Raw genomic sequence first — 25,530 nt, 5'->3', positions numbered from 1 at the left:
GTGGTGGTTGGGGAAAGCTGAGCGAGGCGGGGCAGACACGGTCGGCAAGTTCGTTCTGGCTGCCCGGGCGAGGCGGTGGATGGGCGTGGAGCTGAACTATTGAGCCGAGCCCCAGGGAAAATAGAATAAAAAAAAGAGAAAAAGGAACAGGGAAGAGAAAAAAAGAAAAGAAGGAGGCAGATGGAGCAGCAGAAGGGGGAAAAACAGGTCAAGGTCGGGGCTAGAAGAGAGATCGATCCGTCACAGTGAGCGGCCACACTCTTGTTCCGCAAACAGCCACAGACACTTCAACCTGCCCTTCTCCATACTACATACTCTCCATACAGTCTACAACACACCATGACCAGCCCCTTCCACCGTCGCCCAGTGCCCGACTACCTGATCTCATCCCCCCTGGTCGCCCTGCTCTATCCTCTGCACCAGTTGCTTCTCCATCTTCGCGGGCCTCCCCGTCTTCCCCCGCCTGATACTCGGCCCATTCGTGTGGTCTGCATCTCCGACACCCACACCCTCGAATGGCCCGATGTGCCTGATGGTGACCTGCTCATCCACGCCGGCGACCTCTGCAACGATGGCTCGGTGCGTGAAATCCAGGCGGCGGTCGACTGGCTCAAAACACTGCCACATCCCAACAAAGTCGTGATCTGCGGCAACCATGACAGCTACTTCGATGCGCGATCTCGTTGCGAGGAGGATCGCGACGAGGAGGGGACATCGTTCGCTGCCATCTCATCCACCGCCTCGATTCATTCCCTGGACGACTTGACCGCTGCTTCCCAGATCGACTGGGGCGATATCCATTACCTCCAACATTCGGCCGTCACTCTCACTTTCCCGCCGTCCTCCTCGACCTCCTCCACTACTGCTCTGATGAGCTCCCAGCCGCGCTCACTGAATATCTATGGCGCACCCCAAATCCCGGCTATAGTTTCCTTTGGTCCGGAACATGCCTTTACATATCCTCCACACAACGATGCGTGGTCGCGAACGGTGCCTCCCGAAACTGACATCCTCATCACTCACACCCCGCCCCAGTCGCATCTAGACCTGTCTCCCATCTACTCCACCGGCTGTCCGAATCTCCTCGCCGAGTCCTGGCGTATTCGCCCTGCGTTGCATGTCTTCGGACACGTCCACGAATCAGCCGGCCGCGAACCCGTGTTCTGGGATGATGCCCAGCGCGCATGGGAACGACTGTGTGCCAATCGCAGACACCGCGCGCAATTTGGCCGCTTTACCTCGCTCGCTGGGTTCTTGCGTGATTTGTTTGACCCCGCGGGCTGGATCGACGCGGCCCGGGTGGTGGTCTACGGCGTGCTCGGGGTGATCTGGTCGCAGATCTGGGGCGGCGAGAACGGTGCCGGTGGATGGATGGTGAATGCGGCCTGTATGTATCGGGATAGCGGGCAATTGAAGAATCCACCGCAGGTGATTGAGCTATGATTCCGCGCCTCGTTTCCTTTCTCTTCTTGGTACATACTTGCATAGCGTCGAGCATTTCTTTTCCGCGGACGTCCAGTGGACCCCATGCGACGCATCATATATCTTAATTTGAGCTAATTCACAAAATATACTGTCTGGCCACTGCGGCTGCAATGCAGTAGTTAGTGAGAAGACCAATCATTTCGAGTCAAGATCATTTCCCATGAACCTAACGGAGTGGGTCAGCAAAGACACTGATTCTCCTAGATCGGTCATGTTCGGCAGGACACACGGAGTGTCAGTTCCGCACGGGAGTACGGAAGTTGAACTGCAACACTCTTTACTGTCAATCATCCAGAGTATGCAATTAGTTAGTGCTCCCTCCACCCCGATGCCATGCCAAATTAACCTAGCGTCGATCCGTTGCAACTTGGAGCAAATCTTGGCTCGCGGCGCCACTGTCGATCATCACATTGTCATTGTCATTTTCCCTACATTTCGATTCCGCCTGCTCCGACTGATTAGCCACTCCGCATCTGCTCTGCTCCCCAGGTTTCGGGTGAAAAAATACAGTCGGACGAGAGGCAAATTCTGTTCCGTGCATGATTCGTCGGTGCCCGGGACGTCTGAACCAACGATGGGTGTCCTGATTGCCACCGCGAGCCCCCGTGTGCATTATTGTCTGGTGAGCCTATCAGGCAATACTGGATGAACCACGGCGGGATTTTCCGTAGATCGGGCAGAGGTGGTTTGCTTGGTTTGCTCTGGTTATGACGTCTCTGCATTCGGCAGCGCGGGGCGGGAAGGATGCCAAGCGACATCTACCTGGTGTTGGGGCCGTTGGAGTATCACTATTATGCGAAGTGCGCCCGACACAACTGTGATCTAGTGTCTGGCATAGTGGATTGACTTGGACACACAATTCTCATGCACTGGTGTTGAATGTGTGGTAAAGACTTTATCCATTCTGGTTCAGACGGACAAACCAACCCGAGCATCATAGGTCTTTCGAGAAAATTTCGAATAATCCGAATGGTGGTTCGCAGCTACATCACCAGCGGAGCCTGACATTCGGGTGTCCACGTTTTGTTTGCGGTGAGACCATGACGTGTGAGCGGATGGCCGTAGTGGGGATTGGATCGGTCTTACCACGAGCAATGGAGAGAGACAGGACTATTCCATTCCGTAGTACATAGTCGACACGCCGACCAGATACTGCATACTACATGCTACATCCTATGACTTTCTCCCCTTGGCCATGAAGGAAGGTAACACGACCGGACATCCAGACATTCTCGGGTCGATAGTGGGTCGACCCACTGATCCGCCACTAGTTGTGCATTCTTTCATCATCGCTCTCGGGAAAAACATCACACACGGCTTCCCGAAACCCACAGCCGATGCTGTGTGCGACCATGCAGGGGGCTAACCCTGTAGGTATCACGTCGAGTCGGCAGCATCCGCCATAGCAACACGACCGTGGCAACTATCCCGAGTCAGAGCTGGCCGTCCGCGTGCCTGTTGAGCTGCGAGAATGATAGCGAAGGCCACCGGCATCCTCCGTTGGAATTCGGCCGAACTCACACAACAGACCGCAAGACCATAATTCCATCCCGTCCGTATCGGCGGAGCAGAGGACGACCGCGGATGCAAGCCAGTCCACTCGGGCGAGGCATTGCCAATCCCAACCGAACCAGCATCATGGTGACCCTCTTAAAATTTCGCACTTGGCCCATTGATATTCGGGCCTGATGTCATCAGGGACACAAACCGGGATCGGCCCAAGATAATGCTTAGCTCGTCGTTATTTGATGCATTCGGGGCTCGCGTGGTTCCACCGGACCCAGTCCGAGCGGGACCTGAATCGGCTCCGAGTATATGGACGGAGAAAGAATGGACTTGCCACTTTTTTTCCCACGATCATTCAAATACCGTTCCTTTCCCCCAGGTCATTCTCCGCGACCAATCTCCATTTCTGTACCTGTTCACTCCTTAACACGTGCCATTTTCCGGGGGGTAGTCCGATCCTTCACTATCTTGTCAACTGGATTCGACCTCATTGTCTTTCTTTCACCTACTGTCACCATGGCGCCCAAATATGCTGGCATGTCCGGCAGGCCCCTGTCGTTGACCATTTCGACCATTGCCACAATGGGATTCTTGCTGTTCGGTTATGACCGTACGTCCCTCTTGATCATCACTTTCGTTCCGTGCTAACCCCGTCCACAGAGGGTGTCATGTCAGGGATTATCAGTGCAAAGGCCTTCAATGACATCTTCACTGCCACCAAGGGCGACCCCACCATGCAGGCCTTGGTGACTGCCGTCTACGAGCTGGGCTGTCTGTTCGGCGCCATGTTCGCCCTGTTCACCGGTGACTGGCTGGGTCGCCGGTGGATGATCATCGCCGGTGCCACGATCATGATCATCGGTGTGATTATCCAGGTGACCTCCTTCATCGACCACATTCCCCTGCTCCAATTCTTCTTCGGCCGAGTCATCACCGGCATCGGCAACGGCATGAACACCTCCACCATCCCGACCTACCAGGCCGAGTGCTCCCGCACCAGCAACCGTGGTCTGTTGATCTGTATCGAAGGAGGTATCATTGCCATCGGCACGGCGATCGCGTACTGGATTGATTTTGGTGCCTCCTACGGCCCGGCGCCGCTGGTGTGGCGTTTCCCCATTGCCTTCCAGATCGTGTTCGGCATCATCATCATCGTTGGCATGGCATTCTTGCCCGACTCTCCCCGTTATCTCATCTCCAAGGGCAAGGTCCATGAGGGCGAGTACGTGCTGGCGGCCCTGGCTGGGACTGAGATCGAAGACCACCACACTCAGGTCCAAAAGCAGCTGGTTATCGAGTCGATCGAGGCGGCCGGTGTGGCCAATGGCGCGGGCTACTCGGACCTTTTGACAGGAGGCAAGACGCAGCACTTCCGCCGCATGATTATCGGCTCTTCCTCCCAAATCGCCCAGCAGTTGTCCGGTTGCAACGCTGTCATCTACTATCTACCCGTGCTGTTGAAATCGTCTTTGAAGCAGGATGAATTCATGTCCATGTTGATCGGTGGTGTCAACATGATTGTCTACGCCATCTTCGCCACGTTCTCCTGGTTCTTCATCGAGAAGATTGGCCGCCGCAAGCTGTTCATCGGTGGTATGACTGGACAGATGGTGGCGATGATCATCGTGTTCGCCTGTTTGATTCCCGGATCGAAGGGGCCGGCCAAGGGCGCCGTGTTCGGCCTGTTCCTATACATGGCCTTCTTCGGTGCCGCGATGCTGCCGCTGCCCTGGCTGTACCCTGCTGAGCTGTCGCCCATCCGTACGCGAGCCAAGGCCAACGCCGTCTCTACCTGCAGCAACTGGCTTTTCAACTTCACCGTGGTCATGATCACTCCGGTCATGATTCAGCACATCTCGTGGGGCACCTACTTGTTCTTCGCCTGCATGAACGCCCTCTTCATCCCGCCCATGTACTTCTTCTACCCGGAGACCGCGGGCCGCAGTCTGGAGGAGATCGATCTCATCTTCGCCAAGGGCTACTGTGAAAAGATGAGCTACGTTCGGGCTTCTCACGAGCTGCCCCGGCTCTCGGACGACGAGATCGAGGCCAAGGCTATCGAGTATGGCTTCACCAACAACAGTGCGGCCAATGAGGAGAAGGGTACTCCTGGAGAGTCCCCCCAGTTCTCGTCGGAGGAGCAGGTTTAAAGCCTGAGCGTGGTGAAGTCGTGACAAAATTCTGGTTATTGCGAATACCCTACTCTTTCCGTGCATTGTTCATACGACTGCCCCGATACCGTATTTATGATTATAGACCATGTTAGATTATTTAGAGAATATCATGAGTGATGGTTCATCGGCCCTTCCAGTGGTAGTGACGCATGCCGATCAACTGACCGCATCACATTCGGCCCAAACAATCCTCATCGGCTGATCCCGCCGCGGTATTTCCACCCTGGTCTTCTTTGTTTTCCTTTTCCTCTCCGGTCCCTCAACCCTCTGGTCTTCTTCTTGACACTCAACCTTTTCGGATCCTGATAGATCATGCCCATCCAGCCCACGGTCGGCCTCCTTGACCCCGCGTCATGAGCTCCTCCCTTGAGGCCAAGATCGTCGTGCTGGGCGCGCAAGGTATGCTGCTCCCCTCCTCCGACCCCCCCTTGACTGCCAAACTCACCGCTCATTTCACCCCCGTAGGCGTCGGCAAGACGTCGCTCGTCCAGCGCTATGTGCAAAACGCGTTCAACCCAGCCGCAACCACCTCCACGGTCGGCGCGTCGTTCGTGACCAAGCGCGTACTCGACAGCACCTCCGACACAATCGTCCGGCTGCAAATCTGGGATACAGCCGGCCAGGAGCGCTTTCGCAGCATCTCGCGATTATATTATCGTGGCGCGCATGCCTGTCTGCTCTGCTACGACATCACTAACGAACAGAGCTTCCAGGAGATGGCGGGCTGGTTGCGCGAACTGCGCCGCAACCTGGGCGGGGGCGGCGATGCAGATCATGACGCTGACCCACTGGTCATCCATGTCGTCGGCACCAAGTCTGATATCGTGGCCGTTGATCCTGCCAGTCGCCGTGTGCCCTTTGAGCGCACGATCGCGTATGTTGCTGAGCAACTCTATCCATCGCGCGCATCGACGCCGCCGCCCACTGCGGGGATGGGGATGGCCTTTGGATCGGGCGTGCTAGGGTCTGGCGGCAGCGGATCTGGTATCAGTGCCGCGAATGTGTCCTCGGGGGCACTGCAGAGTCCCGATAGTAAACGCAGTAGTGCCTTCTGGGGCCAGGAGATCGGCTGGGACTGCTGCCATGAGATCAGCGCCAAGGACGGCGAAGGCATCGACGAGGTGTTCCGAGTGATCACCCGCAAACTGGTCGAGCAGCGCAATCGCCGCGACGCGGACCTGGGGTTTTCGACCACTGGCACGCCTATCGGGGAGAGCGGCCCTGCTGGCCCATTTACCCCTGGCAGCATAGATGGCGCAGGCAGCTTCCGGCTCGGTCACCCGGACAAGCGGCGCAGCTGGCTAGGACTGGCGACGCCCACGGTGGGTGATGGAGAAGAGGTTGAGATGTTCCAGACGGCGCGCAAGCGAGGGAGGTGTTGTTAAACGCGTGATATCCATTGCATTTACAGCTGGTCTGGCGTTTTCTGTTCTCTGTTTTCTTTTATTATGTGGTCTTGTTCTTGGGAGGATCTGTTGGATGATTTATTTGGAGGCTGCATTTGGTTGAATGTCGTCCGTTACTGATTATATGCGATATCTCTTGATATCTCCCGTGTGCCCGATAGATGTAGGCAACTTCCGAGGCAGCAAATACAATGACCAAGGAAGGGAACAATGAAATCAATCAAGCAAACAAGAGCAGCCACTTCTCCCTTCTTTTCCTTCTCCTGTCTTTTCCTTCTGCCTTTTACTCTTCCACCTCGACCTCACATGATGATCTGATGATTGAAATGATCAATCGTGCACGCATTACCGGGAGAAAGTGAGTTCTCGATGACCGCAGACCATCAGATCGGTCACCGTCAGTAGATACGAAACAGCCCGCGTGCTGCCCAACGAAGATCGCACCTTGGCAAAGCCACAAGCAGGGTATTATTGCCGGCTTTGCAGTCGTTTGCGGACCTTCCGGCCCACTTGGCGAATCCTGCGACTGCCTCGATGAACCCACACCGGGCTCTCCCATGTGGACAGTCAATGTGCCGGGTTCTGCAAGGGCGGCTTCGAGAAGCCGTCCGAGTGCACAGGCAGCCCGGCACCGGTTTTATACGCGTTTATGCGCAGATGTCGTGGCTGCGCAGCTCCAAAGGCTACTACGGGGCGACTGTCGCCCCCGGGAGCAGTGCCCACCCTCCCCGCTTTCACGATGCGCTGCGCTGCCACCAGTTCTCTTTGGGTGATACCCGATTTGGTGCGGGAGTATTAGGATTGATTGTACCGTAGGGGCAGCATTAGATCGACTATCTAGCGGGAGTTCCCTCGCAGGGTCGCTCGTGACGGCTCATGGTGATTGGATGGGCGTCGTCATCTCGGATAGAAATGTAGCATTTTGCCCCTGCGTCTGGCCACGATGGTGCGCAAGGGAAGTGCCACCCTACCGAGTCGTGCCGATCACCGGGGTCACTGTTTGAGATGATGGTTCTGGGGTGGTGGCGGGATCGTAATCATTTGGATTCAGCTAGCCCCCGTTAGCGACTGCAATGGAGGAGAATTAGGGGGCCAGTCCGGTCCATTCATGGGCAAAGATACGAGGCGAAGTACCGGCCCTTACTAAACTGGAGGGAGGGTACTTCTTCGCCGGGATCCACCGAACGAGCCTGATACACCAGCCGACGATCTCCACCCAATCCGAGACGTGTTCCTGCCAATTCGTGATTTCGTGCTTACTGGGTTCGTTGCTTCTCTTCCTCACCTGTCCTTTCCTTCTTCCTCTGTCGTCGTCGTTGTTGTTGTTCACTCTCCCAGACGTCGTGTCGTCATTCATCCCTACTTCTCCCCCCAATCTGATCGCTCTTTCTCCGACCACTTCCACGTGCGGTCTTGAGTGCCCATCCGACTTCCGGCGAGTCATTCACTAGACTCCACCGTTTCCCACGACACATCCTCCCCCTCCTCCCATCGGCGAGGCATGCCATGCGGTCATCAATAAGAATCGGGTCGGCGGCGGCGCTGATCATCGTCGCCCTCATCCTGATCTATCACAGTCGACATGGGGACAACGCCTGGTCCTCGTCGAAGAGCGACTCTGCGGCCCATAAACACCGGAAATGGAATATAGGCACCAACACCAAGGCTCAATTAACCTACCAGACCCAGCTCATTGATGTGCCCAACATCGGATCCATCATCATGGGGAAGCTCAGGACGGATGACACGACCTGGGTGTCAGCAGAACTGGCCGAGTATGTGTCATTGCCTTTGCTCTGATTACATTTCCTCCCCTTTTTCGTCCCCAATTTTTTTTTTTTTTTTTTTTTTTTTGATGTTCTGCTTTCGACTGACGCAAGCCTCGCGCAGATGGCGCAATATAATTTATACCGTTGATGACGCCTTCGCAACTCTCCACACCCCCAAGAATAAAGGCCGCGAGAGCCTCCCCTATCTCCAGTATATTGTCGACCACTACGAAGACCTCCCCGAAACGATGGTGTTCCTACACCCGCACCGCGACGGCTGGCCCGCCGCCTGGCACACGGATACCATGGACTACAACAACGTGGACTCGGTGCGGGCCCTGCAGACATCATTCATTCAAGCGAACGGGTACGCCAACCTGCGCTGCCAACAAACACCCGGCTGTCCGGTTGAGATTCAACCCTTCCGCAAACAAGCCCGGACAAGCAACGGAGCCGAGAAATACTATGCGCAGGCGTGGGAGGCGCTGTTCAACAACACCGATGTCCCCGAAAAGATCGGCGCCGCCTGCTGCTCGCAGTTTGCCGTGTCGCGCGACCAGGTGCTGAAGCGCTCCTTGAGTGACTACCAGCGGATGTACAATTGGGTGTTGAACACGGAATTGCACGATGATGTCGTCGCCACCATTATGGAGTACAGTTGGCATATCATTTTCGGCCAGACGCCGGTCTAGTAAGTTTTGCGTGTCTGTCTGCCTGAATCGCCAGTTGCTAACGTGCTCGGTAGCTGTCCAAACGTGTTCCAGTGCTACTCGGATGTCTACGGCGAAGAACTGATTTTCTAGTTTTTCTATCCCGTCTTTCTTCTGTACCATTTTCCTCTCATCGGCCGGCTCTAGCCCCATGCTAGATCAATCGGCCGGTGTAATAGATACCAAGAGCGACGATAATAGGCGCTAATTGCGACTGCACATGATGTTTTCTTTGCTTCCTCGGTTTATTACGTGCGGTTTGCTTGTGTTCAAATACTGGGCTGGAGTTTTTGTTTTGTTGCTACCAGGGAACCTGCAATGGCAATGGAACTTTTGTACATACACTTGTATGCTGTCTATCAATCGGACCGAACCATCCGGCGCTGTGTCTCATCCCATCGAAACACTCCTCCATCGCCGACATTATAGTGATAGTAGTTATTCGTGCCCGCCGGCACCACCGCCTTGCGAAACGTGATATTGATTCTTCCCTGTATACTTCTCTCCGCTGCCTTCCCCTTCCGCTTGGGGATACTATGCAGCCAGTTCGACTGCGTCGCTCCGCGCATGATGACCATGTCGCCGGACGCAAGCCCCAGTTTCAGAGGCCGGGCATCGGACCCGCCAGAGTTAAGATTGGGTGTGGAATTTGATTTCGAAGGTGGGGGAGGACCCGCGCCCGGGGTGTCCCTCCCAGCCTCCGGTGTCACCACCGGCTTGTGTTTCATGAGAAAATCCCGCTCGGCGCCGAGGGACAGCGACGCAATGGTCGGGTTGGATCCAAGGAACCGCTCGTCGTCCGAGTGGAAGGCGATGCTGTCCTCGCCGCTGGCGTAGTAGTTGACCAGGCAGATATTATACGTCGTTTGGGAAATATCTTCGACTTGCTTCCGCAGCAGATCCAAACATGTGGGGATCGGCCGCGGAGTGGAGTGGTATTTCTTGGATGTCGGGATTGGCTCGTTAGTGCTTGAGTCAACTAGGATTAAGCTCGCGGGATGATCCTCATTGCCGGGCGTTGAGGTGTTGGATTGGGGCCTGTTGGTGTTGGTATTGGTGTTGGTGTTGGCACTGGATCGAGGCACAAATTTGGATGTTTCGTCCACGCCAAAGACGGTCGTGAAGCGCGGTGTCGTGATTTGTGTTTCTGTGTCGCCGCGTCGAATGTTGTATTGCACTCGGTAGAAGGGGACTTCGCGCCGCAAGAACTTGAAGAGCTCGTTGGCGGTTGTGCGGGCGATGTAGGGCTGGAAGTACAGCAAGTCTAAATGTGGCTGGTTGTTAATGGTGCGCGGGGCGGCGGCAGGTGTTGTGTGCACGAGTCCGACTTCAATGTGCGATGGTAGCTGTGCAATTGGCGATGGATACGTTGGATGTTGGCTCGGAGGGTCTTGGTTATCCTGCGGGTTGTTGATCTCGCTCGGTTTGCTCCGTTTTTGTGGCGGGCTTATTGCCCGCTGGAAGAAGGAATCCAAGGTGCGTTTGGCCATGGCATCGGGATGTGGGGTGTGTCTCTACGGAAGACTGTCACGACTCTTTGATCAAGGCACGTTAGCTATCACTTTCGCAGTGATGTCATCCAACCCTGATCGCAATCCGATCTATACAGCCTGCCCGATCTGGAGTGATCATGGTTGTTCTTGGCCTTGAGAAGCAGCAGTTACATATGACCTATAAAGAAAAGCACAGAATCGACTACTCAATGGACATTGTGTTATAGATGGGCCCTAAGTTTCCTTGATCTGGCACTTGTACTGAACGATCGTGGTTGGCATTGCGACAAAGCTGAAATATTCATTGTATCATAAGAAAACAGACAGTGACTTACTGCTGCACACCCTCTGTATCCGCAATGCGCACTACATACTTTACCGCAGATGCTTTGCCACCCTCCAGATCCTTCAAAGCCCCTTCGAGACCATTCAGGCCGCCCTGCCGCACCTCAAACGGATGACCTGAGAACCATCCCTGTGCGAGACACCGACCAATAAACGGGAAGAATGCAGCCCCAAACTCCTTGTCCTCGATAGTCTTTCCCTCACCTGGAGGGTTGTGGACTGATCCAACCATCGTGCGGTCAATCTCAATGCCGGCCGGGAAAGTGTCAGTATCGTTAGTAGGAAGCACCGTAGTAATCTTCGCAGGTGCTGTCAGGGCCGCGCTGATGTTGTGAAAACTTCCCTTTTCGGAGACAGCATCGAGTGCAACATGAATAGGTTGTTCTGCGGCTGCAGCCTTGATCTTAGCACGGACAGCCTCGTCGCCCTCGCGGTAGTCGATGACTTTGTCGCCTTTTTCTTTGCTGAGCAAATTCTCTACAAACGGGATTCCCTTGCCCGCCACCGCAATGATAGGGTGGATGTTGGAGAGCTTTGCAAATTTAATCGCAAATGCCCCGACCGCGGTTGCGCCGCCGTACACCACTAGCGGCTGAGGCTGGTTCGTCGGATTCCACGGCAAAGGCAGACGCAGCCGCTGATACAACCCTAGGGCGGCGGTCATAGCCGCTAGGGGAATCGTAGCAGCCTCTAGTATGACTAGGTCAGGGTCATCTATGGTACAAGATAACATAACATACCTTCGAAACTGGTTCTTTCAGGGAGATGAAAGGTGGTGTGCTCCCATGCGATTGCATACTCGGCGTAACTACCGTTGGGGGACATCATTTGATGAAAGGCGGCCACCCTATCGCCCTTTCTGAAATTCTGGACTCCATCCCCGACGGCGGACACATATCCGGCGATGTCGTCACCTTGATTCATTGTGCTATCCGTCCACTTGGGGACCTTCCAGTCCTTTGGGTTAGTGCCGGATACCACGACGTGGATCAACACCTGGGCCGGCCCGGGAGTGGGGATGGGGGTGTCGCGGATGGTGACCGTGACGGTCTTGTCAACCACAGCTTCCTTCATACTGGTCATGAGTTGGGTAGTGGTAGGGGCAGAGAAGAGAAGAGTGTCGGAGGAACAGTGGAAGTTAGCCATGTATAATTCATAAGAACAGTCCGTCTGTTCACCGAACCGAGGCATTGTTCCACTCCGGATTCACCCCAACAAAATGGTCCCTCTTCCGCTCGCCCGACTTGTTCTCTAATAGATCAACCAACTATTTCACTATGGTTGATAAACTGATCGCCCGAGGTAAGTAATGTCCATTTTCAAAATAGCTAATTGTTTCCACACATAAAATCCACAGCAATTTCCTTCTTCCACACGCTGTTACCAGCTGTCGCTTTCTAGTGTAGCCAAGTGAGTGGCATAGGGCACTGCAGTTGCATTAAAAATCTTGGTCTTTCCTCTTCGAAAACTGGCACAATATATTGTGGTATTTGCAAAGCTCCCCCCGTGGACTGAAAGTTTCCCTCATCCAATACGAACCTTTTTGAAGTAATAAACACCGTTTAACAAACATACAAATACAATCTAGAATAAGAGGCTTCAAGGGGGTTGAATCTGATGATGCGGCCAATCTCCCTGCTCCTAACATTCAACAATGTACGTCAGATACGGCTCAATCCCCTATTCTATTAGGTGGTCAAGGTATATGAGAAGCACTCTAAGTCAAGATCTAACTAATTCCACATAGATCTGCTCATAGATCTACCCGACTTCCGCTACTCTTGATCATCTAACACGAGGCGGTTCACTTGAAACGGAGCATTTTGGAACATCTCCGCACCTAATGTTTCCAACGAAACTAGGTTCACCTGGAAATCACGAGCTCCTTCTACAGCAAGGAGAGGCTCTAGCAGACGGCGTTCCTCAGCGAGTGTCAGGACCGTGTCTCTGAATTGATGACCAGAAAGCCACACTAGAATATGCCGCAAACCTTGCATAGAGGCAATCAAGCGCCAGGCCCTTTTCCATTGCGTGTACTCCAAGCTTTTCGTCTGAGCCTTCAGCGTGTCACTGCTTGGTCCTATCTCTAGCGATCGGATGGCATGGAAGCGCCGGGGCAAGAGGTAGTCTGGGAGCCACTCAAGGATGTCCAAATTCGCTCCGATATGGACGATATTTTCTGAATATAAGACATCAATAGCTTCGGAATACCTATGAGATATGTGAGCGGTTCTATCTACCCGTGAAAGCAATCAACCTACACTTGTCGACATGTCACGAGCAACGGCATTGGACTGCAATTCCAGGGTCCCCGCCCTTGCAAGCACATAACCCCTCCACGCTCAATGAGACCATGGTCTCGCTCGCCTTTAGCGCTGCACCATACGCCTCGTAGTCTCCCGGCATCCGTACTTAGGAAATGGATTGTTCTTCCGCCCACGACGTGCTCATAGATCTGCTGTCTGATCTCAGGGGGAAGTTTGGCGAGAAGCAAGCTCTGTAACTGGGGTTGGGCACTAGCTGTAGTTTCAAGAGTGAGTGCTCGCTTGCGTAGAGAAGGCAATGGTTTTGTTCTGGTCCCCTTCTTTGAGGATAGGTGGAGACGCCGCAGAATAGAGAGGAAGGGATGGAAGTGCCGTCTAACCCGTCTCGTCATGGTGGTAGATTGAATGAATTCACTTAGCTAGGATGGAGGGATTCAGTACTTAATCACTGTGGCAAGAAGGAAGCATCGAGGCCCATGCCCGGTATGTATATATGATACGACTTTTACGGCCCCTTCCAACACATACAATGGAGAAGGGCCAAGGATACAAGGGCCAATGCCTAGGGATCTAAGTCCAAAATGGAAGCGATCGTCACTGCACAATCACATCCAACAGGCACTTTCCTAAATTACCTTTTATTAAGCACCGATCGGCGCATAACTAAAAGGGGCGGCTAGGATCCAAACCTAAAACGACGATATTTGGCCCCTATCTCACGACGTGAGACCAGTTGCTATTAGCGCTGCACCTCACTCACGCTGCGTATTTTTGAAATCCGATATTGATCCCGGTGCAGTCCCTTGAGCTGCGTCTTGCCTATGTATATGCGGAAAGTCTGACCTGAAGGCAGGCTGACTGTAAATCTTATGGATTTCTATGATCGTTTGGGCTTTCAGCCAACGCTGTACTTGCCAATTTACATGACTTCTGTTTTCTCTCACCGGTCTTCTTAAGATCCAGTGACTCCTCGTTCTAAACTACTGAGCGTAATCTTGGTTCATGTCTCTGATACATTTCCAGGCTTCCGAGCCAGGGTACGCACCTTGTACTGGACTGCGGTCCTCACTGTAGTATTTGGTGGATTGATGGTAGCAGATAGGACGACAACATAGGCAAATATAATTGATTTTTACTAAACCACGCAAGAGAGCAAGAATTGGTAGCAAAGGCATATTCCGACAATAAGAGACTGAGGCATCTCTAAATACCACGGCCTCAAGCGGACCACACATTTGGCATCAACTCCCGTTTGCTTCTAGTACCAGGAATAGATTCAATATCTCCGCTTAGGAGCACCTTCTTATTTTCTCTCTTGATTAAATAGACACCTGGAACATCTCGTTAGAATCACAGGTCAGACAGGCATATTGAAAGGGATACACTTACCGAGTCCGAAGAATGCCATCGAATCTAGAAAATTATCAATTGTTAGTCCGCATTGTCTTATTAATATTATTCAAGAAACATAGCATACCGGCATTATTAATGGCCTTGCGACTGCTGAGTCTAACGCATTTTCTCCATCTATAGCCTGGATCGCGTAGAGGATTGCCATTCATGTCTCTAGCCGCCCAGGTATGCGTAAACTGTGTGAGGTAGATTCATGTTCAGCTACCGGTCTGTTACAGAGAGGGAGTTTGGTGAACAAATGGAGTCGCTTACCTCATGCAGAATGGTGAAGTCCATTAGTGCTAATGCATCTATTGGGGTATCCGCGATCCTGTCAAGTCTCGAGGTCATGGATGAGCCTACCCTTCCCAAAAACCCTAGATCTGAGACGCCCCTGTAATGAGAGTGGCCCATCTTGTTTAGATACCAGGGACACAGTTGTATAAAGTCTTGTTGTCTGGCATTGCTCCCATGGAGATAGGTAAATGCCTCGGTTCCTCCTGTCTTGCAATCCCCAAATTCCGAGAACCAGTCCATTGAGTAGTGGTTTTGCGTGTCCGTAATAATTTTCTTGCCATCTCTCCTGCTCACGACGAATCGTTCCAAGTCACAGTAGATCGTCTAGATACTCTATCATTAGTGAGTGAAAATCGAGAGCGTTATATCTCTAACTGACAGGATTCCGAAGATTATTGCTAGGAGTTGAAGTATAAAACCTTCCCACGGAGTTGGCGCCCTCTAGAGAGTCTAGTCAAAGAAATAAAATCAGCTATTAGTCTGTTGTCAGTGTAGAAAACATTAATAGTGTGCTTACTCCTGACCGATTCAATTGGAGATGTATCGAAGAGCATGCCAAATAATTCTTGGACGTATGGATTTATAGGTGTCTCCAATGAATCCGCGGCATCGGCTGCCATATCCATAGCGCTTTGAACCTCTCGCTTAAGCAAAGATTTTATCGCTGTTGCACATATTAGCAGATGTAGCTTTTATTTATTTGGAAGTAGACAAACGATTGCATGAGGCGTCAATTGAATAGGCTTCGGCCAGGGCAAAGAATGATGAGAAGCATTACTCCGTTTGAAATGTTTGACTGGGCCATTTCATGTAGTCGCAGCCCACTGCGAATGGGTAGTTCTTAGGAAGTCAAGATACCTCGTTGGTAGACGATCTTACATCCGAATGTTTAAAGATACCTCAGGGGAAGCAAATTATTTAAGAATAATAAGGAGCGCGTTTAAAATATACAAAAGATTTCCGGGCTACAAAGGATGCGAGGGGCCAAATATCCTTTGACCTATGCCCCACAAAATCCTTTGTGGCTCTACAGCTATGGGGCTGAAACAACCTTTAGGAGTTATACATACTGCTATCCTGTCCACATTTGGCTGCCAATATTACTAAATGGGTGGGTAATTCCATGTATTGAAAGATTACGCATCGCGGCCTGTTTTGCCCCAGTGTTGGACCATGGTATTTAGTCCATGATGTCCCCCGCCTACTCTAACTTCTCCTGATAGTAACTAATCATCCCTCTTATATTTACTCGGATATTTAGCATCATTTTGCATTTGTCTTGTATGATGTTTTTGCTCGCACCTTGGGTGCTTGCAACGCTTCTCACCGCGCAGGTCGGGTGGGCGTTTCCAACCTCAAGTGGATTGTAAGATGCGCTGTTTGACTTTCGACTCTCTTTGGTTAGACTAACACTTGTGTCTCTTCCATTAGGAGCAACAACAAGGTAACCAGCCTGTTCCTAACCTCGTCAAGTGGGAGGGTAAGACGCACAGTCTAAATTTCAAAATAGTGTCCTGCTAGCAATCACATGCTACTCTGCATAGCAGAAAACTGCAAAGGAACAAATGATAAGTGCACGGCTGTAAGTTCTTGGATCTTCTTTTACAGAACCGTTCTGATATTCTCTATCATCGTAGGGACAATACAATGGATGCAGCTGCATTGACGGCGACAAGGTTCCATTGGTATACACAAGAGCTCTTGGCGAGCGTGGCGAGGATACAGGGTATCTAACGGAGTACCCAGGAACGCTTGCAGAGCTAGACCAACAACAAAAGGTCCTTGCGGAAATGGAACGCCTCGCCAATGGGGATGAAGATGAGGATGAAGACTGTGATGAGGATGATGAGTGATGAGATAACATAATAGAACATCACACTTCAGTACTCCGGATAGGGTGTGCGATTAGGTAGAATCTATTATCAAGGCTTGACGAGCAGGATCTATAACTAGTCGGTTTTTAGATACAGTGTCTTAGATTCACATACCCGCCCTATATAACCAAAAAGGCTAGGTCAAGTAATGGACGTGTCGTTTTTGCTAGAGCGGCCCCCTGGCCCCAAATAGCTGACATGGAGGTCCGAAAAATCTGTAATGATGGCGTCGTTCTCGCATGCGTCGCCAGCGTTCCTGATAAGCTCCACTGCCTTGTTGTGATATGAAACTGTACATCAGAATTAGTTCCTGTTCTCTACGGAAGTTATCAGGATTGATTGTTGATCAACATGGATGCTACTTAGATATTGTACGTAATCTCTAACTTCCTGTCCGAAAAGCAAACCATCCTCTGAATTACAACACGTTCAGATGAGAGTGAAAGCCCTCCTGAACTGTCCCAGGGCTTTCCAGATAAGGTTCTGGCCCCATTTTACTCCTAGCCCTCATTTAGCTCGCCTCAATGCAAAATGTTTATTTAGAAGCACGCGAGTTAAAAATAATCATTACTTAAATTTTCGATTGAGGTCGGAAGGATCCACGATTAACATCCATGCGCCCGGCTTCTGGTCAGCCAACCCCTCCTTCGCCTCAACTCGGTTGTGGGCATCCGCCCCTTTTTGCTCTTCTGTTATCACAGTCGCCAAGGGACTGCACAGGCCGCCACTTTCGCACTATGGACCCGAATGTATCAGCTTCTAGGTTACCTGATGATTGGACCCGGATATTTTAGCGCTTCCACGGCGAGTGACAACAGATGAAATCTGGCGCGCAAGATGTTGAAGCTCATCCTCTCCTGCTCTTCGGGGTATTGGGTCTTAAGTTCTGTGTTATGAAGTTCACGGTCTGAAAGTCTTGTTGCCAGCGGACCACTTCCCGAGCCCCTCATCTCACATGACTGTTTCACCTCCTTTCTCAGTGCCCGCGAAAACCTATCCAGTACATATTTCTTACATCAGCTTCCATTATATCAACGTTTATTTGTTCCGTTTCGAAGAATATCCATGGCTCCAAGTCTCGAGCTCGCTTTCACACTGCATGTCGATCTATCACCTGCTCTAGATTTTGGACACACCGTCACCGGTCACCAGCGCTTTATACCCATCATTGGTGGGCATGTTGACGGCCCAAAACTGCAAGCAACCATTCTGCCTGGCGGAGGTGACTGGAACACCCTCCGAGAGGACGGGATGGGACATGTACTCGCCAAATATGCCATCCAGACAGCCGACGGTGTTCTTGTCAATGTTACCAATGAAGGGTTTTTGAGAAAGTTCCAAAAGGATCCGTCAGCGGAATCGGGAAAAAAGGAAGAGACGGAGTGGTACGCCAGGACCAACCCACGTTTTGAGGTGCAGGATGGAGTGCACGACTGGCTGAATCGAACGGTATTCATTGGGGATCTTCATCGCCCGCAGACTCTGAGCCATGTTACCATTGACATCTATGAGGTTTTGTAAGTTCTTTGGTTGGAGAATGGGCTGGACTGTGTTCAAACTCGAGTTGAGATCAGCCCTGTATCAACCCTAGACAGCCCTGCATGGTCCAATTCCACATCTATTACTGGTCGTCGTCAAAGATCCTCGAAATAGTTATTTGCATTGTTCCATCCCGCAGTTTGTTGATTGTAAATGGATGACGTCAAAACCAAACGGGTTGTCTCCACTGGAGGAGAGAAAGGTAAAAAGGCTGCCTGCCTGGCGTGTCACCAAACGGATTTTTTTTCTTCACACCCAAACATTGGAAATTCCCACACTGCAGCATGCAATTCTCTCCTCCGCCGCTATCCTCGACCTCTCGCAATGGAACAATCCCATCGTGATCCCTTATTCGTCGCGCAAGAAGCGATATGCTTCTACCCGATAAGCACCATCTACAACTCCTGTCCTCGATACCTCTTCTACGCGCTCCTCTTGGCTAGCTGTGTCTCAAGATGGACTGGCTGGCTTGCCGACGTCTTCCTCGGAACGGCAGCTACTTACGCTGGGGTTGCGGCAATCCAGACATTCATCCTAGTCGCGGATCCCTCTAAGTCCCAGGACCCAGGACCTGTCACCATCCCTCGCGTGTCAAATACCTCGAGCCTGTGGTCTGCTTTTCCTCAACTGGTGACGGACACAAATCAGGTCATGGTCCAGCCTGGTGCTCTAGAACTAGATTCGGATGCTGTTATGGCAATCGTTGTCACGGGCTACCTAGTCTTTCTCCCTTTACAATGCTGGTCACGGATCCTGTCTCATCAGCGAGCGCGAAATGTTCTTTTCTATATCTGGAACATTCTCATGCTGGCTGGCTCTATCTGTGCCTTGGTCTACGCACCGAAACTGAACGAAACGCCGATTCAGTACATGTTCTGCTATCCAGATCTGCCACCGCTGGGCGAAACCTCAAGTGATGGATGGCATGGCTCCTGGCGGACTTCGACGTGGAACACCAGTGTCTGGGACATGTTCTCAAACATCACGCTCTGGAGCCAGCTCGGCGATACCTGCTTTAACCCATGTATGAATACCAGCCAAATTCTACGCGAGCAAAGATCATTGCAAATCTGGATTGGAGCGAGTGATGAAATCTCCAACCCACACCGGTTCTGGAACAAGGTCATCTATTCGAGGCGATACATCTATAGCTTGATCATTCTCTGCGTCATTCTCAACTGCCTGCTCCTCACGTTCAAGTTCTTGCCTTTTCGATCCCGGATCCCGTCTTCCCAGGTCGTTATCATCTGGAGACAGAGGAAGAGCATCTGGAACAGCTTCAAAGAAGAGCTCCGTGAGGCGACCACCGAACACCAGGCGTCGGATACCCCCAAAAGAGAAGAAGGTAGCCAGCCACAGCAGAAGCGTTCGGCCTGGCATTGCATCCGAAGGTTCCTGACCGTCCGATTCTGGAACGCATTCCTACATGTTGTAGTCGACATGATGATTCTCTGCGGAATCCTTTTCAGCATGATTGTCAGTCCGTTCACCGTGATCGCGTTTGTCGCATGGATTGAATGGTGCATCTACAACGACGGTCCCTCGCAGGAGCATCCACAACAGGTTGGCCAGTGGGCTTATCTGGTTTCTATCGGGCTCCTTGTTATTTCCGCTGCGATTTTGACCCTGAAATACCGACTTGCCACTACGAAGGAGCTGGACATTGAAATCGATAAGGTGAAGGAGCATCTGGGAGATTTGCAGAAAAGGAGAGATGCGCGTTCGCAGCCGGAGACAGCTGCGCCTATGTTGCCGCAGCATGACAATGTGGAGTAAGAGTGATTCCCTGCGGGGAAGTGTCAATCTGAATAGCCAGTTCTTTTTTGTTCTGTTCCCCGGATCGGGTCCGGTTTCCTTTTGGTTGTGGAGACGGTGGAGCGCAATCTACCCCAGACTAGTAAAAACTCCGATTTACGCCATATGATCTCCGCATTGACAACGGGGCCCAGCCAAAGTGCAAAATGCATGAGCACGACCAAAGTATACTTGGAAAGCCAAATAAACGCAGCTCCACTGTTCGTGCACCCGGACAAATAACCACTTAGAATGAGTTGCGCCATGTTTTATATCTCGCTTCGAATCTACCCGATTCAATGCACTTGGCACCCTTGTGCGGGGCTAACCGTGTGATTGGGGCGATTGGCGGCACGGCCTGCGATTTGGCTGCGAACAAAGGCCTGTGCTTGCCTTCGCTGGATCTTGATTTGATGACTTTTCCTCAGATCCGTGTTACATCTCAAGAGATGCCTCGGTGCTTCCCCCTCGCTTAGCCATTTCGTGGCCTATATCACGCGCTCTAATTTATCTTGTCTTGTTTCTCACTCCCATTCTTATTCTGCTGCTTCAGCGCGAACGTTTTCACTATGGAGGACTCAGGAAACAGCTCACAACCCAAGAATGTGCCACTGTGGCAATCGTTGAAGAAATGGCACAAAATAGTCGCCTACAATCTTGCACTCAGCTCGGCCATTCTACTGTATGGCTATGACTATGTTATTGTGGGCTCTATCTCTGCTATGCCGGCATTCCAGTACGTTCCTTGATCCTGACCACTGAGATCACACCTAACACCAGGAAAGACATAAATACGGCGAGGAGCTCGACGGACTGTTTATTATCCCCGCAACGTGGCTCGCTCTTTGGAATGCGGCTAGTCCCATCGGTTGGATGTTCGGGTCTATCCTTGGAGGCTATTTCCAAGATCGCGCCGGTCGTCGCCGTGCGCTTGCACTGGGAAGCTTTATCTCAGCTATTGCCGTGGCAATCTGCTTCGTGTCGGATCTTCCAGATGCTATTGAATCCCGCCGCGGTGTTTTCTTCGCAGGCAAGCTCTTACAGGGAGTTTGCATCGGCATGCTTCTCTGTGTTGTGCAGACCTACATGTCTGAGGTTTTGCCAGTTCTCCTTCGAGGACCGATTATTGCTTTTCTCCCCGTTTTTACACTCCTCGGTCAACTCATTGGTGCGGTCGTGGTGTACACCTCTCTAAAGTACCCGGGCTCTAAGAGTTATCGCATTTGCTTTGGCTCGCAATGGCCATTTTCTGTCGTACCTTTTGTACTAGCGGCTGTCATACCTGAAAGCCCAACTTGGTTGGTTCGAAAAGGCCGAATGGAAAAAGCGGTAAAGGCGCAAGAAAGGCTTGATACTACTGGGGCTAGCTCGGAGGCCATCGTTGAGGAGATAAAACTCTCCATTCTCGCAGAGGAGGAAGAAGGAGGGTCCTACACGTATATGGATTGTTTTCGGGGAATTCATGCGCGGAGAACACTCATTGTGGCGTTTGCCAGTGCATTGCCGCAGTTTTTTGGACTGCAATTGTTGGCTAACGCCTCGTACTTCGCTGAGCAAGTAGGCATGCCATCGACTGACGCCTTGACCTTCCTCATTCTGGGGATCGGACTGGGACTGATTGCAAATATCGCTAGTCTGTGGGCGTTGAATACTCTTGGTCGAAGGTTTTTGTCGTTTTCGACCATGATAACGGCCACTGTTCTATGGCTTGCCATGGGTATAGCTGGCTGTTTTGCTTCGATCGTCACTATCTGGTATGTGGCCTCTGGTATAAAGTGCGAAACGCACACACGCGCATTGTCTCTCTAACTATATTATAGGTATACTGCCGTGACAATGATGATAGTTACAGTTGTGTGTGGCTTAGGAATCTGGCCTGCGTCACATGTTGTCGCCGCCGAAACATCTTCCCTGCGATTGCGCGCGAAAACGCAGGGAATCGGTTGGTTTGTTAGCGGAATCGCCAGCGGAGTGTTTTCGATTTTCTTGCCCTATATCTACAATGCAGACAAAGGCGACCTCAAGGCAAAGACAGGGTTTGTGATGGCCGGGTTCGCCTTCCTTGGCGTGATCGGAGTGTGGCTCTTCATCCCGGAGATGAAAGGTCGATCCCCCATGGAGATAGATCGCATGTTCGCCTTGCGACTGCCAACAAGAGCATTTAAGCATTGGGAAAGCGATGTGATTATGGAGAAAAACACTGTAGATCAGCGTCCTCCAGTCAATTATGCGGAATGTGCTTCGGAAAATGCTTGAACGGTTAAACACGTCGCATCTGAGAAAATAGTGGGAAACATAAAAATCAAACAAATAGCCATTTTAAATATCTCTCAAATCTTGTCCATTGACCCAACTACCATTTAAACCCGGACGCAGAAGAATAAGGGGTGGGATGATGGCTTGGGCTTGCGTAAAACAATTCAATGTGTGGTCATAGTGCTCACTCTATCCAGTTCATTCACGAGACCGTCCCACTGCGTCGTATATGAAATGGGTCCGGGGAAAGCTCCCGACCTAATCGCGACTAAATTTGCAGATTATACTACGACAGCTACCCTCAAGGTCATGCATAGGTAAGACTTATCAGGCTAAGTGATATGAATTCTTACTAGCCAAATATAGCAAAAAGTTCAACTACACTCTCAGCTAGGGCGAAGCTGTGAAATCTCCCTTTTATGGGGCGAGATATTCAGATGTTGTTGCGTAACAAGAAGCCGTTGTTCTGCAGGTTCTGGAAAATACCCTCAGGGTCGTACTTGGCTGCAGTGTCCTGCATCCTCGTGACATTATCAGCGCCGTAGCTACGCAGAACCTTTTGAGAGGCTGCGGCGAAGCTCATGCACAAAAAATCAAGCAATAGTCCTTTTTCTTTGGCCAGAGCGTGCACGCTCTCGGCCATAGCGTCCACTGCCTTTTGCGCGACGACGTCGTCGCTGCTGTCCTTAGGCCACTCACAGGTAAACACCCACCCTATGGTTTGGTATTGGTCAGCTTTTTTCATCTACCACCTGCTAGGGCTCCGCGTGGTCCGACGAGATGGGTGTCATTGCGAAGGGGATTGTAAAATACACTTACAGCACTGTGGAATGCTCTCTAGTCCCATGATGTTCTCTCCTCGATCCTTTCCTGCCTGTATACCAGCCTTGCCCATCGGCTGGATTGTATGATGTAAGACGCAGCCGGCCGGAAGGCTCTTACAGGTCTTAGTCCAGGTCTTATAGACCTCCTCGTAGAGTTCCTGCGAAACCTTGGTAGTTATTGTACAGACGGCTCGCCTGTTTTATATATCAGTGACTAGCTAGAAGAGCCTTTTCTTTTGTAGCGAGCTCACTTCTTAGGCTCTTGCGCATGACCCATGGCTTGGGCCAGCGATAGTAGAGTGCCATTTGTGGTAGGAAGCACTGTCGTCATTAGGCTTGTGAGGTTATCAAAAGGCTCGAAGGCTGGAGGTCGCTCGTTTGAGTCGTCTCCATAAAGTAAGCCTACGGCGACAAAACCCTGGTTAAAATTAGTAAATAGACCGATTTTAGGGTCGTTTTCCATGGCTTCCTGAACGGCAATTGTTGCCTTGATGATTTCGACATAGTCTTCCGGATTGTAGAGGTTGATTGTGTACTGGACGTTGATTAGAGGGTGGGTTTCGAGATCGAACCTCGTTACGATGCCTATTCATCTATTAGGGAATTTTGGGTCTGGCCTATCCTCCAAACTAAGTAAAGTGATAAGTATGTCACATACCAAAGTTGGAGCCGCCGCCCTTGAGAGCACGGTAGAGATCCGCATTCTCTTTCGCGTTTGCGTTCACAAGTCTACCATCGGCCAATAGGATCTAGGAACATCGATTGTGAGCGTCGCACCAAAGCAAGCTGTCCACCCTGGAAAGTAAGCTCACTCACCTCAAAGCTTTTGATAGCATCTGCTCCGAGTCCATACAAATTGGGAAGAGCCCCCATACCACCTTTAACACCACGTTAGCTTCTAAGCCCCAGCAGCACGCTATTCGGAACGACAGAATAGGCAGATACCTCCAAGAAGGAAACCTCCTAGACCGACTTGCTGGTCTCGACCTCCAATAGCCGATAGCTTCTGCTCCTCCAGCCAGGCATATACCTCACCCCAAGTGTTTCCGGATCCAACTCGAGCTACCCTATCCGAGCTCAACTCCTTGGACTGAAACTGACGGATGTCGAAAACAATGCTCGTCTGATCTGCGCTACTAAAACCAGCGTTGGGGTTGTGACCGGTGGTGCGGATGGCAAACTTGGATCTTGTCTTCTTGGCAATAGCTAACGCTTCCGTGAGCTCTTGTGTGTTGCTCAGATACACATAACCGGCGGCCGGGGTCCAACACGTTTGAGACCACGGGCGTGCCACCGCTGCCTCATACTCAGAGACAACGTCTGGAGTCACTACCTTACCAGGGAAGGCAGTCTTGAGTTGATCGAATGCAGCTACAGTGCTGACAGCCATGATAAATCGTCGTTTCGTTTTGCTAGCTTCTCTCGGAAAGCGAATTGCATCGGTGAGTGGAAGAGCATTCAAGGATCGAAGAATACTATTGCACTTAGCTCAGTTTAAGTCAGCAAGTATTACCCCGCAGAGTTGTGCAATAAGTACTTTTAATTCCTTCTCCGAGCTTGTAGAATGGGTTTCTATTGGACAGAAGAGACAAAAGATGGAAGCGCGGAAAAGGCGTACTTACTATTAAAACTACCAGGTAGTCAGTTGTGACAATGCTGAAAACGATGGTATTCAGGCTATCTATCACATCTGTATTTATAGGGGCGGAGAAGCGCAACAACTCTACATGCCAAGCGTCCGCTGGGACGCCTAGTTTCCATGATGGGAGATCAGGAGATCAGGAAATTTACCCTGACACACTGAAATAAATCAGCACTAGCACTAGCGTTACTAAATTTTTTTTTTAAAAAAAAGACAATTAGAAAGATACTCGATTACATACAAAATTGTCTACTATTTTACTATTTGCATCAACCACTACTTGCAGGCGATGCGGCATCGTCATCGCGAGATTGATCATTACCTGATCCCTAATATATGCCTAAGCGATGTGAGCGTAGTTGATGATACTCTGACACAAACCCTGCTAGTAATGGGGGCAGGTACGTCATTCAAAGTACTATAAGTTGACATGCAATGCAGCCATATCAACATGGCCCCATGACGCTAGAATTTATCTGGTAGCCTCCCTAGGCGGATCATGGTAATTGGGCGTCGCAGCCTGTAAATTGATTAGCTACTGTTCTTTCCTAGCTGGGCCCCCTATAATAGGGCTAGTTCAAAGGGGCATATCTGCCTTGCGCATTTTAGTCCGCCAACGGCGTCATTTAGCTGTTATGTCCGTCCGTTAAATTGAAAGACAATGTCAGCGATGGTGAATGGTAGCTTAGTGGTCATTTATACAAGCGATTCCCACCCGTTGAAACGATTCTGTCATTTGGGACTCAATTTACCCCCCATA

General features: G+C 51.3%; 10 protein-coding genes across 10 annotated transcripts; 7 read left to right on the top strand and 3 right to left on the bottom strand.

The window, feature by feature from the left end:
- Positions 1-339: 339 nt before the first annotated feature.
- On the top strand, positions 340-1,443 carry PFLUO_LOCUS5890 (uncharacterized protein; the record flags this gene model as incomplete). The annotated part of the gene is made up of 1 exon (XM_073783380.1): positions 340-1,443. The coding sequence occupies one exon, from the start codon at positions 340-342 to the stop codon at positions 1,441-1,443; it is 1,104 nt and encodes a 367-aa protein (XP_073639941.1).
- A 2,064-nt stretch (positions 1,444-3,507) lies between these two features.
- On the top strand, positions 3,508-5,141 carry PFLUO_LOCUS5889 (uncharacterized protein; the record flags this gene model as incomplete). Its single annotated transcript, XM_073783379.1, has 2 exons — positions 3,508-3,601; positions 3,652-5,141. The coding sequence occupies 2 exons, from the start codon at positions 3,508-3,510 to the stop codon at positions 5,139-5,141; spliced, it is 1,584 nt and encodes a 527-aa protein (XP_073639940.1).
- Positions 5,142-5,518: 377 nt separating this feature from the next.
- On the top strand, positions 5,519-6,550 carry PFLUO_LOCUS5888 (uncharacterized protein; the record flags this gene model as incomplete). Its single annotated transcript, XM_073783378.1, has 1 exon — positions 5,519-6,550. The coding sequence occupies one exon, from the start codon at positions 5,519-5,521 to the stop codon at positions 6,548-6,550; it is 1,032 nt and encodes a 343-aa protein (XP_073639939.1).
- A 1,527-nt stretch (positions 6,551-8,077) lies between these two features.
- Positions 8,078-9,032, top strand: PFLUO_LOCUS5887 (uncharacterized protein; the record flags this gene model as incomplete). Its single annotated transcript, XM_073783376.1, has 2 exons — positions 8,078-8,346; positions 8,462-9,032. The coding sequence occupies 2 exons, from the start codon at positions 8,078-8,080 to the stop codon at positions 9,030-9,032; spliced, it is 840 nt and encodes a 279-aa protein (XP_073639938.1).
- A 377-nt stretch (positions 9,033-9,409) lies between these two features.
- On the bottom strand, positions 9,410-10,540 carry PFLUO_LOCUS5886 (uncharacterized protein; the record flags this gene model as incomplete). Its single annotated transcript, XM_073783375.1, has 1 exon — positions 9,410-10,540. The coding sequence occupies one exon, from the start codon at positions 10,538-10,540 to the stop codon at positions 9,410-9,412; it is 1,131 nt and encodes a 376-aa protein (XP_073639937.1).
- Positions 10,541-10,874: 334 nt separating this feature from the next.
- PFLUO_LOCUS5885 (uncharacterized protein) lies at positions 10,875-11,971 on the bottom strand (the record flags this gene model as incomplete). The annotated part of the gene is made up of 2 exons (XM_073783374.1): positions 10,875-11,578; positions 11,629-11,971. 2 exons carry the CDS (start codon positions 11,969-11,971, stop codon positions 10,875-10,877), a joined length of 1,047 nt encoding a protein of 348 aa, XP_073639936.1.
- Positions 11,972-16,014: 4,043 nt separating this feature from the next.
- On the top strand, positions 16,015-16,694 carry PFLUO_LOCUS5884 (uncharacterized protein; the record flags this gene model as incomplete). Its single annotated transcript, XM_073783373.1, has 5 exons — positions 16,015-16,017; positions 16,103-16,207; positions 16,273-16,321; positions 16,389-16,423; positions 16,479-16,694. The coding sequence occupies 5 exons, from the start codon at positions 16,015-16,017 to the stop codon at positions 16,692-16,694; spliced, it is 408 nt and encodes a 135-aa protein (XP_073639935.1).
- A 1,086-nt stretch (positions 16,695-17,780) lies between these two features.
- Positions 17,781-18,236, top strand: PFLUO_LOCUS5883 (uncharacterized protein; the record flags this gene model as incomplete). Its single annotated transcript, XM_073783372.1, has 1 exon — positions 17,781-18,236. The coding sequence occupies one exon, from the start codon at positions 17,781-17,783 to the stop codon at positions 18,234-18,236; it is 456 nt and encodes a 151-aa protein (XP_073639934.1).
- Positions 18,237-18,578: 342 nt separating this feature from the next.
- PFLUO_LOCUS5882 (uncharacterized protein) lies at positions 18,579-20,030 on the top strand (the record flags this gene model as incomplete). The annotated part of the gene is made up of 1 exon (XM_073783371.1): positions 18,579-20,030. The coding sequence occupies one exon, from the start codon at positions 18,579-18,581 to the stop codon at positions 20,028-20,030; it is 1,452 nt and encodes a 483-aa protein (XP_073639933.1).
- Positions 20,031-22,737: 2,707 nt separating this feature from the next.
- PFLUO_LOCUS5881 (uncharacterized protein) lies at positions 22,738-24,518 on the bottom strand (the record flags this gene model as incomplete). Its single annotated transcript, XM_073783370.1, has 6 exons — positions 22,738-23,018; positions 23,247-23,323; positions 23,380-23,713; positions 23,787-23,877; positions 23,945-24,006; positions 24,074-24,518. The coding sequence occupies 6 exons, from the start codon at positions 24,516-24,518 to the stop codon at positions 22,738-22,740; spliced, it is 1,290 nt and encodes a 429-aa protein (XP_073639932.1).
- Positions 24,519-25,530: the final 1,012 nt, after the last annotated feature.

The sequence above is a fragment of the Penicillium psychrofluorescens genome (genome assembly GCF_964197705.1).
Source record: "Penicillium psychrofluorescens genome assembly, chromosome: 4".
Taxonomy (NCBI): Eukaryota; Fungi; Ascomycota; class Eurotiomycetes; order Eurotiales; family Aspergillaceae; genus Penicillium; species Penicillium psychrofluorescens.
Note: the sequence above shows the minus strand (reverse complement) of the source record. Positions and strands in the feature narration are given on the sequence as shown.